This window comes from Acromyrmex echinatior, chromosome 19, assembly GCF_024713525.1.
Source record: "Acromyrmex echinatior isolate Ae372 chromosome 19, ASM2471352v2, whole genome shotgun sequence".
NCBI classification, from domain to species: domain Eukaryota; kingdom Metazoa; phylum Arthropoda; class Insecta; order Hymenoptera; family Formicidae; genus Acromyrmex; species Acromyrmex echinatior.
Window position 1 is genome coordinate 4,563,766 of NC_141870.1, and position 12,115 is coordinate 4,575,880.

Consider the following 12,115-nt stretch of genomic DNA (forward strand, 5'->3'; position numbering starts at 1 on the left):
TATGCTTAAGTGTTATGAGCGCATATTTATTGTATTTAGCTGGATAATGAAATTAATCCCCTTCAGGAGCTCACATATGTGCGAGTATGGAATTGGCAACCCTAGCTACTCAAAATTAGAGCAGCCTGAGAGTCAGGTTACTTTGATCTTCTGGGGATACAAAGGAGACTATGTATATTACGTTTATTTATATCACACATATATTGCATTAGTTTAATTATTTTAAAAAATATGGAAGATTATAATATTATAAAATATCATTAAAGCTTACGTATGCAGATTATTCAAACAAATAGAAGAAAAATTGCGTCAAACAGGGTTACAATGAAAAGTCTGCGGCTTTAACTTAGTATTCTGCACACGAATATAAATTTCCGTTAACAAATATATGTACGGCAGCTTTTGAACAGCGTTTGATGAACACCAGGCCCGCCTTCTCCCACTCGGACGATGCAAACCGACGGTCGGATTGACATTTGCATACGACGGACCCGCACAGGCGTTAACTGCTCGGGGACGCGGAATGAGCTACAAGTCACCTGGTACCAGTAATTGAAATGAGGGTAACTTTGAAGAGGGGTCGCATGAACAAACGAGGAGCCCAAAAGTTCTTTTAGTGACACATTGTACATTCGCATGATATTAAACGTAATGAAAATTATGGTAGGTTTCTTTAAAACAAAATTTAATTAATATCAATTGAAAGAAGACAGAATATGAATTTTCTAGAATTGCCATTACTGGATTAAATAATTATGGAACACTCAGTGTAGTAATTTATTGCATCCATTTCCTTTATAACATGATTAAATGTAAATATTTTTAAACATTTAAAAAATAATCTCATTTGACGAAAGAAATTTTTGCTTTTAGTTCGCCATAAGTTATTAACAGTACAATGTGCCGTATTTGATTTGTCTCACAACGAAGTGCGTACTCCAGAGAAAGACGAGAAAAATCTGTTGAGAGGACTGACTGTGAAACACGGTTTATAAGTAGAATGGCGCTGGAAAATGCGATAGCGAGCAGGCACACAATTTGAAATACCCCTTGAAACTTTACGGACTATGAAAGCGGAATGAAAACGGGCGGGCGATACTACGGGTGGTTCGGCGGTGCAGGGATGGGAAGTTTAATTAAATATCACACGACATATTATGGCAGACGGGGCACCGCGCGTGGTGTCGATGGCAAGTAACGTCGGGGACAGCCCGCGAGACCGAAAAGTTTGTGCCAACAAGCGAGTAAGCCAAGCTTGTAGTAACGGACAACGGGGACGCTACGTTGCTACCACCGGAAGTTAACGGAGGGCGGCGAACCGTCCAGACATTTCAACGTCATCGGTACCCTTTTATAAAGCGGCCAGTCTGAAAATTCCATTCGGCCCACCCTCGCGCGCACGCACTTCCCTTATATTCACCCCCATCGACGCGACTGCTGATTCAATTCTCGCGAAAGGAACGGCATTCCTCGAATGGCAAGGACGACAATTTACTTTTAATCTTATAATGCCCCCGTCGAAAGCCTTGCAGTGAAGATTTTGTCGTGAGACGATGAAAGAACCGTTATGGAGCAAATATTCCGTAAATGTAGGTGGGACTTGGGACAGTGCAGATAACTTGGGACAGCATGCATTTTGTTAACTTCAGTATCCATCCATGAGTCATTAAAGAAAATTTAAAATGGAAATTTTCTTTAGAAATTCATGGATGGATACCAAGATTGAAGTTAACAAAAGTACATAAGTATATCAATAACAAAGAAAACTAAGTAGATTATATCTATCATAGTGATGCATTCGAGCAAGACGAGACAAGGAAATATCGATACCGAGATTTAGGCTCGATAAAAACAGATGATTAATACATCTTCTCGTCTCAATGAACTATTTCTCAAGATTCCCGAATTTCATCTCGAGACATTCGAGAACATTGACTATCTCATTTCATTTATTTGAAATTTATATAATCAGGCAGCAAATTATATAATTATAATAATAAAGACTGTATTCAAAATTTACTGCCAGTACTGAAAATCTATAGTGCACGTGACGTAAACTATAGATTTTCATAGATTTTTACTGGCAGTAAATTTTGAAACACAGCCAAAGATGTCGAGACGAAACGAGACGAGACGAGATGAGACTAGACGAAACGAGACGAGACGAAACGAGACGAGACGAGACGAGACGAGACGAGACGAGACGAGACGAGACGAGGCGAGACGAGACAAGGCGAGACGAGACGAGACGAGAAAAATAAATGACACATGATAATCGCAGAAATGCATTTCTTTGAAATGCATCACTAACCTATCGTAAGAGAACAAAATAGCACGTGTAATACATTTAGTAATATTATCGTGTCACTAGGAAAATACACAGGGGAAAGGTCGTATGTCTCCCCTGTCCTGCCGAAGGAAGCAAATCTTTGCACAGGCCTGATGTTGATCCTTGCCACATTCACAATGACTTGCGAATTAAAAGCCCATGAATATGGTAAGGATGTAAATTCCGCCAGTGTTTACTCGGGATCAGTGTTACACGGCAATCTGCATACTCGAGTGTCGGGTACGCCCGGTGACGCGCGATGAGGGTTGCGAATCAGGTTCGTATCGTACATGCGGGACAATCGTGCAGGGTTAATCACGACCCACAGCATTCCTTCGTGAAGATACCACGGCAAGAATTTAATCGCAGCTCTCGCTAGCGTCTCAAAGTTTCCGCGCTGCTCAAAACCGCATGAAGATGTGAGAGTTTCTAATCCGTACGAATCCCCATCCGGCAGTTTTGCAATCTCATCGAATCGGCGAGTATCATCCACTGCGAAAAAGAGACGATCCCCTATTTCGACCAACCCCGTCGATTAATCCGTTAGGCGCTCGCGACCAACCTGTGCGTACCGTTCAATTATCGAGGGGTTCTTCTCCCTCTCTTACCCAACGCTAACTGAGTTGTTACCTCGATAATTCGTACGTCGTAGTATCGGTCGTAACCCGGCGGCTCGCCACATTAATTTGCGGCCTAGCATGAGAATTTCCGCTTAACTGCGTTATCCCGGAACTTATCGCACACCGTCAGTGATCAATCAATGTAGATTCCGAACATTTCACCAATATTCAACGCCGCGGAAGTACGTCTCATGCTTCGAATACCGCAATTAATTTATCGCTATTATTTTATTACTATATATGTTTAATATTATATTCAATTATATTGTAATATGATTAAAAATAATCTGATGTTACATAATATAATAATACAATTAAAAATATTTTAATCTATCATATTTAATTATATCGACATTGTTAATATAAAATAAAAAAGTGCAATTTTAATATTTAAATTTTTTCTTTACATTCAATAGAGAGCTATATAGATTTCTCTTGTTAAATACTCCCGACATCTATTTGTACCTCAAAACAGAAGAATGCTATTTATATGTCCGTCCAATATGCAACAACTATTGTATGATTTTAGTTAGAATTAAATCCTTCATTTCACGTCGATTTAAAGAAAAGACCCACCTGTGTACGGTCGACAGTAGTTGCGATTTTCTCTGCTGTAAATTGTCGGCAAGGACGACTCCGCTCCCGGTTCCACGTACGCTTTGCTCTTGCTGTCTCTAGGGTCGCTGTATTGTTCCACAATCTCGATTTCCGCCTACAAACAAAACACAAATTGTTTCCTTCCATTTCCATTCGAGAGAGATTCCGTATGTACACCTTCGCGTCTGAAATAGCGATCGATCTGGCACCTCCATTAGAGAATACAGTTCTCTTCCTTAATATATGGCTCGTAATGACATAGGATACGGTATATCAAATGGGAAATTGGTCTAAATTACTGTAACAATACTAATTTGGCAAGGTGCATTTTCCTCGACGTTCTCGCGTGCGCAGTAATACTTAACTTTGTCCCAGGAGAGAATATTTGTCCTTTGAGAAGGATTATCGTCAGAGATAGCTACGCTTGAATTTACACGGCAACTTGATGCCATTTTCTGGTCCTGAATGCAGCCAATTGCGGTAGTACGTTGGCCGAGACTCGAGGGGACACGCTTCCAGCCGTCCCCTAAATGATGATCGTTATTTCGAGAGAAAACAACTGCGGCGACAATTCATTTCCGCTAGCACGTGTGTCTCGGTGAATTAAACGTAGCGCTCAAATAATCAGCCAGCAGACGATGAACGTTAATATCCTGCTAGTATAAAGATTTGAGCTTGAAGGTAGAATATTTTTTAGTACGACTATAACATAAAGCGAATTGCATGTCATGTTTGTCTTAACAATCTCAACCCAAAGGAACGAATGGAAGAAATAAATTTCTCTTGACTGAAATTCAATCGACCACGAGCGAGGCAGGGTTTCTCGTGTTTCCTGCGGAAGCCGCTCGGTTCCACTGCGATTATGCGATCGATGTTTTGCCGATATTAATGATAGTAATGATAATAAAAATAACGATAATATATCTTTTCCGGATAGTAAACGACGAAGAGTGCAGACCTTCAGCATTGGATAAAAAAGAACCCGTCAATGAAAGCTTTCTTCTTTTTCCTCTCTCTCTCTCTCTCTTTCTCTCGGTTTTAATATTATATCAACTAAGGAAGCGCAGTAAAAGAAGAAATAAGATGGTGCATAAGAAAGCCCAGCAAGGCGAAACGAGCAGACATCCCAGCAATGTAAGACGAACGAGAAGGTGACGGTGGGGAAGACAAGTAGCCTTAAATGGAAAGAGCCCAAAATTGGAATTCTCCTGCCAAAGTTGAGCGCCATGCCTCCAGGGGCTGTTTCGAAGACGAAGTCGATTGCTTCCAACCACCTACTAGCCCGTCGCACGAGCCCTTCTCTCGTGAAATGGATAAATTCGTGGATGTTTATACGGAAATTACGGGAACGATTCCGCAAGCTCTATGGAGGTCGTTCGTTCGGTTATCGCAAATCCGATGACGAACGGGCTGACTCGACTTTCTGCGAAGCGCGAACGCATATTCGCCAAATCCTACGCCGATGATTGCGAAAACGATTACGCGGGGTTATAGGCGTGCAATAGCGACAAGAAATCGAATTGCCGTTCGATTCGGCGAGTGAAAACGCGCGGATTTAGCGATGCCTCGTTAAGCGGGTAAAGTAAATCTGTAAAGCTGTCGCGGTGTTGGCGGTGGAAGAGCTATGGCAAATAATAAACACACACAGTGTCCCAAGTTGCTGCTCGAATTTCCCTCCGTGTGTAAACTGTTTGACCACTTTGAGGATTGTATCGAATGCAATGGCACTGAATGCAATGCAAATAATACGCATCACACCCTATCATATTCAGTTGTTAATACTGTCCGATTTATCGAGGGTTTTAATCCGATTATTTGGTCAGTGCGTTATAATTTGGCGTAATTATTGGCTGATCTAATCGCGTGATTTTATTGTGTTTATGAGTCTACATGGCAAAATGAAATTTTCACCATTGTTCGCATTCGCTTTTGCGATCACAGAATTGTAAACGTCACTTGTCTTTGTTCAATACTTGATAAAAAAGAGATAAAATAATGCTTCGAGCTTGCTGTAACCGCAAAAAGCGAACACAGCCAACTGCATTTTGTTAATTTCTTCAGATCTAATTTTAATGGAATGTTAAACAAATTTTTAATTCATTCAACGACATTTTAATAAATAATTTATACTAAAAAGATTTTTTTTTCAAAATATGTTACGAAACATGTAGTGTCAGATGATATTAATAGAATTAAATAATTTAAATGGATAATATCTTCAAATATGATGCATATTATATTTAAAAAAGTTAATAATGCATTTTAAAGAAGGATATAAAACAAAGAAAAACTTTAGACATAAAATAAATTAGTTCTCTCTAATTATTCATTATGTATATTAATTATAGTTCCATTAAATTTAATTATTATAAATACAAAAGAAATAAAACCTGTTCCAAAAACAACTTATCAAAAAATTTCACCGAAATATAAATATTAATATCGTAGCGTTGTAAAGAGCTATATTAATGGCGACTAGTGATATAGTTCATAACATAAATAACGCCCTTACACAGAATGGCACTCTCGAGGAAACGTTACATCAGCGACGTCGATCGCTCTTAATTTTGTGTGGAACGAGTCAGTATTTCTACAGTATCCGCAATAATACAAGACATCATTAACAGTATGCAGATAATGGCGTCAGGTGAAGCGGAGGTGGCAAGAAAAATGAGCGATGCAAGATAAGACTCACGTAAAAGCGCTTTTTAGCGGCAAGAGTATCAATCACTCTCGCTCTCGGACGAGGGACATCGCACAAAGAGCTTGACATCGAGCACTTTCCTCACGAAGTCAATTTTTTCGGAATTCTTGCAGAAAGACGCGTCCCTCTAAACTAGTCAGGAATTAATTATGTTCACTTTTCAATGTAATTTTCCTCGCCGTGAATTAATCGCTTTCGTGAATTTAGGCAACCTAGTACAAATGGCGACGAGTCCTCCTGGGCATTTTGTTAATATACGTTCTGCGTTTATCAAAAAATAAATCGCCTCTCATGATTAAAACATAATCAAGAAAATTGCAAATCGAAGTTTATGAATCAACGATCAAAATGTCAAAATCATGTATAACTGCAACTCTCGAAAGACACGTTTACTAAAGTTTTACACCCCCAAGCTCTTTGTTATAGTGATAAATGCGAGCAACACCAGTGCTCGATCTCACGCATAAAATAAAGCGCTAAAGTATTAAGTAGGGCTTACGAGCACGACTCATAACGATTCACCCTCTCGAGTCAAGTGGCACCCGCTTTCCGTCTTTGTCACTCCCCCTTGCGACGCTTGCGGGGGTTGTCGGTGACAACGAAGCGAAGGAAACTTTTGTTCGGCGCACTCAGGTGTCGTCCCTTCTCTGCGACATTTCTTTCTCTTTCTTTTATAAACTCCCTTGCGACGGTCGCGCGGTGGTCCTCGTTTCCGTTTATTTGTATAGTAATCAGACGCCGAGCTGACGGTAACGAATTAAATTTTTTCGAATTAACATATCAAACATGGTTATGAATAAAAAAAGTGATAATGCACGTGATATATAATGTATAAAATAAACATAAAGTCAAGTGCAAAAACAGAAATTTAAAAAATATATTTTATATATTTGTAAAAAGTATAGATATTTATAAAAACTTTAATTTAAAAGATTTATAAGTATTCTTCGCTGAAAAAATTATTAAATAACTATTCGTAATTACTAATTCGCAGATGTGTGTGAATCTGATAATTATATAAAATTAAATAATCTAGAAGATTTATTGCACAAATTGCGGAATATGTTCACTTTCATGTGTTATAATGCTCCATTTCTTGATGAAAAAACCGCAAAGCATGATATTTCGAGCGTATTTTTGTGAACCGCAGAAGGCGAAGCTGTCAAAGCGTTTAGGCGAAGAGCTCGAGGCAACTCCAGACACCAAAAACTGAGTGGTGGAGCAATTATAAGCAACGCTGGAAGTCACCGGTCTCTCCACCCAGCCAACGATGCTTCTCGTTCCTTTCGTTGTTACCACCTCTCACACTCTTCAACACGCTTCATCCAATGCCCCCGCAATGCCCTTTGCGCTACACCGTGCCCGGCGGGTATTTTGTCACCACTGTAATTATATTTCTCCCTTCGACTGATTCCCCAGCCGTCAGCATTACGAAAATATCAATATTATCGTTAGCCGACGAAACGACTCGGATCACAGTTGCAGGAAGTGACGTCATGCGCGCATTATGTGCAGAGGAGATAGTCGAGAGTGGCGTGAGTGTAAGATGTTTACTTTGAAATCTTATGCTGACATCTAAATGCATAAACATTTTATTTTCGCAACATTTTATGAATTTTTTTCATTAATTAAATGCAATCAAGGCATTTATTTTTATAATATTTTCGTAATAAAGATAAAACTTGCAAGATTATTGACAACATATACTTCATATGCAAATTATGCAAAAGTTATTCAAAGGATTTTGTTTTCCTGTGGAAACATTGCAACCCCCTGACCTTTTTTGATTCACTGCACGTCGCGGGAGGAAAATATCGATAAACTTTTTGGACTGGGAACATGCCACAATGGGGACGCGTGAACGTGTAACGGTAGCGTGTTTGCTTAACGCAAAATTCATTGAACTGTGAATACAGATAAAGGCGCGACTGTGGTGAATAAAGTTTTATCGTAACCGCAATAATGTCGCACTGCGTAAAAGCATTATTCTAAAGTTATATATTGCCGCCACGTCTAATCTCTTAATTAAATTTTTCATGCAAAGTGCTGAATATATATGCCATTGTTTCATAACTGAATAACGTATCATGTAACGTATCATGATAGTAAGATTTAGGAATAAATCTGTTAAATTTAAAAAGTATAAAATAAATCACCTATTTATCACAAGTATTAAGTATTATTATTGTTCTATGTTTAAAAAATAAGCTATAAGCAATTGAATTTCAAATCTTTATAACAGTATTGAATTACTTACATTCTCTACAGTAGGACTAGGTAGCGTCCATTGCACGGTGGATGTTGCAGCTGCAGCGCTCGCGGGACGTCTCTTGTTCACAAAGTCGACAGGTAGACTGTAATCGTCACACAACGATACCTGCAAACACAAACGGGAAGAAATGATATACATCGTGCTCGCTATTACCATTTCCCATTAACCACTCCACCCAATGAAAATTTTCTCTCGAACTTTCATCGCTCTTCGTGTCCCTACTCTTAATAGAGTTTCAAAGTTGTAAGGGATGACTTTCATCAAATGACGCGAACTCCGATAACTGAAAAACTTCGTCCATGCTCTTTAAATCTGCATTACAGACTCACGCAAGAGCTGATTTTTAATCTTTTACTAGATGCATAAAGAATATTAATCTTCACTTACATTCATTAATTAATAGTATAACGCGATAATAATTTATATACATATTATTATAGCACATTATAATGTTGAATTGTTATATTCTTGTAACACTCGGTCTTCCATAGAATAAAACCAATTTACTTTTATTTGAATCCTTGGAACGACTAAAGCAAGTCAGCCATTGTCCTCGCTAGTTATCTTCGACACTGCACGCACTTTCTCCGTGTAGGAAGAGAAAATACGCAAAATGTTGCTGAAAAAGTGAAGAACAACCGGCGGATGAAAATCCGCGGAGAAGTATCCGACGTCGAACGGCAGAGGATTTCTACCACTCGACAAATCGCAGGGTAAAAGCACCCTAAATCTCCTCCGCGTCCTGAAATCCCCGTCGACGCTGACTGGACCAGCGATATTTACTGTCTGACGGGAGAATCGATCTATCGATGCGTAAATGCCTCGTTTCATCCGATGTGTGCGAGAACCGAGAGCGCGACCACGGTCTACGTCTATGCATTGCATATAAATCGAGACAATCGCTGATCCCCGGGGGCGGCTTATCGCGTCGGAGACCCCAAGAGGGGTGGCGGAGTTCACGGGGATGCTTGCGGAGGGAGTTTTGCACGAGGACTCTGCATGCAAATGATCTGCATTTATTGTGAAAAGAGAGCGCCGTATGAATATGTGAAGTGCAAAACGAAACAAAAAAGATATAGAGGAAAAAAGAGAGATGAACGATCGAAGGACAACGAAGGAAAAGGAGGAACAATCGGTTTGCGGAAAAGTGGAAATGGCTACGGAGATATCGAGAAATGACGCAACTAGCACTTGGTGGCGAAGAGAACTGTGTGGGGTAGAAAAATCGATTCGCAGAGAGATATGCTGAAGTATGCAAGTTAAAACTATTGATAAGTTACTTTACACATTTTCTTTTATATTTTCTTTTTAATCTGATTATACAAAAATTATACAGATTGTACGCGTAACTTCTCTGAGAATTCTTTGTGTTATATTAAACTGCTTAACTTAATCCTTTAAAAGTTTTATTATGGAAATAGCACACTGGTATATATACAATACAATTCGATTACCGATTATATAACTTTCATAAGAATGAATATATTGTAAAATTTTTTTCAATCGAATCAGACATTAAATCGAATATTAAGGAACATAATTAAAGAACATGACAGTATCAAGCAATTATATGTATCTTTATTTATAAACAAATTTTAAAGAATGAAAAAAGTATTGAAAAAAAAACTAAGTATGCCATATCGAAAAGACGTTTAAAGCGTTAATGGACCTCGTACTAATTCTATAGAAAATTGAGTTCCGGTAAAATAAGTTAATATTTCATCTATAATGCAGCTTATGTAATAAGCAAAAGATGTCATAGACAAGACTCTATAATGGATAATTTTTGAGCTATGGTATATCAAAGGTGCTCAATAAAGGTATATCAAGGTGCTCACAAGTTTTTTTCAAATCTTTGATACATAATAGCTTAAAAACTATCCATAATTGAGCCTTGTATTTATGACTTATTTATCACATTATAAGTTAAATTATACGTAAAAACTAACTTATTTCATCGGGACTTAATTTTTCATATAATTAATGCGGAGTCCTTTTAGTTGTAGTTAACAGTAGTGCTGAAGCGCGTTTGGTCAGACAATAACGCCATTAGGCAAGTAGACAACTCGAAGTGATGGTACTCATAAAACAGCTTATCATTCATTTACTGTTGTTAAGTCATGTAATTGTAGCTAAACAGTGTAGTTTTACGTACTTCACCGGCTTCAGGGTGAACACCTACCCTTAGCTGAACCGCGATCGTTGGCACCGTTGAGGAAGCCAAGTGCGAACTAGGCTGGCTCGAGGGTGAGTTCGAGGAAATCCGAGAGCACTGTCAATGAGAATCCACGTAACTGAGAATCATGTTTCACGTTGTTTTAGACATTATCCGTTCATCAATAATATTGCTGGTCTGTACGCATCTCTGTATTGTCATACATATCTGTATGTATCTCTGTATAGTCATACATTTAAATTTGATATATTAGCGAGCAGTGTGAACGTTGACTCTACAGTGAAAAGAGCTTTTTAAATCCATATATAATTTTTATTCCATCAGACTAATAAATTATTCATGAAATATTAAAATATGATGCGTGACTCGTACGCACCTAGCCGATGCAACCATAAATCACAACGCGCGTAATCCTTAAAGTTTGCCGAAATAGATATTTTCACCGGTGATCCCAGGGTGTCTCCCAAAATGATTTGTTTTCCCGTAAATCTTCGACGCCGCGTGAGTTTTCCAAGCGCTTGCTATTGAGTGAGGTCAAAAGCTCTCTCCGTGAACCGACATTTATAAAGTGCCTATTTACGTTCTGTTTACCATGCTTCTGAAGAAATGTTGCACAGTATCGTTATACGAGAGCAAACGCAAGTTCGCGTTCTCCCACAGCGGTATTTCGCGTGGCCGAGATTAAGCCGGAATATTTAGCAAATGTTTCGCATAAATCAAAGCAGCGCAATATGTTCCGAGTTCGAAGCGAAGCTATGTAAATTCATGGTAATACCGCTGGCCACCCTGCAGAGAGGAGTTTCGATTCGCGAAGTACCGAGAGGGGGTAAAGAGCGTGTAGGGGGAACCAAACTCGTGAGTTGGAGGGCAGAAAGGAGCAGGGAAAGTCCAAAAGGAGGGATAGAGAGAAAGATAGAAAGTGAAAGATGAGGAGAGAAAGGAAGAGACAGAGAGAGAGAGAGAGAGCGATGAGCGCGTATTTCATGAACCCCTAAAGCAGCCCTGAGCATTGCGGCGACCGCCACAATCCCATTCATTCTCTTTATGGGCTCCCAAGTATTTGGGAGCGAGCTTGAATAAATCGGAAATTTGCCCCGCGGGGAGCAGTCGGCCCTCTTCGCGATTTGCCTTTCGGCCTGGTCATTCCTGAACACTACGTTTCGTTTTTCGCACGTAAAGCGCGTAATACGCAATCGTTAATCCCGAGCATTTAGTATAGAAAATTGCCAGATGACCTGGACTAATAACAGGAATCTCCATGCGATAATGAGAGAACTAATCGGTTCACTGCTGCGCAATGCTTATGTCTTCCAAGAAGACAATAATTTATAAGTTTCTCTTAAGTGTGATATAGCCTAGTAGAATAATCCAATCAATATTCTTGCATAATAGCTGAATGCTTTCTCTCGGTAATGAC

At 39.1% G+C, this 12,115-nt stretch overlaps 1 protein-coding gene across 1 annotated transcript in view; it reads right to left on the reverse strand.

The window, feature by feature from the left end:
- hwt (SH2 domain-containing adapter heavyweight) overlaps positions 1-12,115 on the reverse strand; it is a 172,547-nt gene that overhangs the window by 25,965 nt on the left and 134,467 nt on the right. Inside the window, exons 3-4 of the mRNA XM_011058830.2 lie at positions 8,508-8,627; positions 3,526-3,661 (exon numbers count right to left, since the gene is read on the reverse strand). Coding sequence (XP_011057132.2) covers positions 3,526-3,661; positions 8,508-8,627 — 256 coding nt within the window. The remainder of the gene's footprint in view (positions 1-3,525; positions 3,662-8,507; positions 8,628-12,115) is intronic.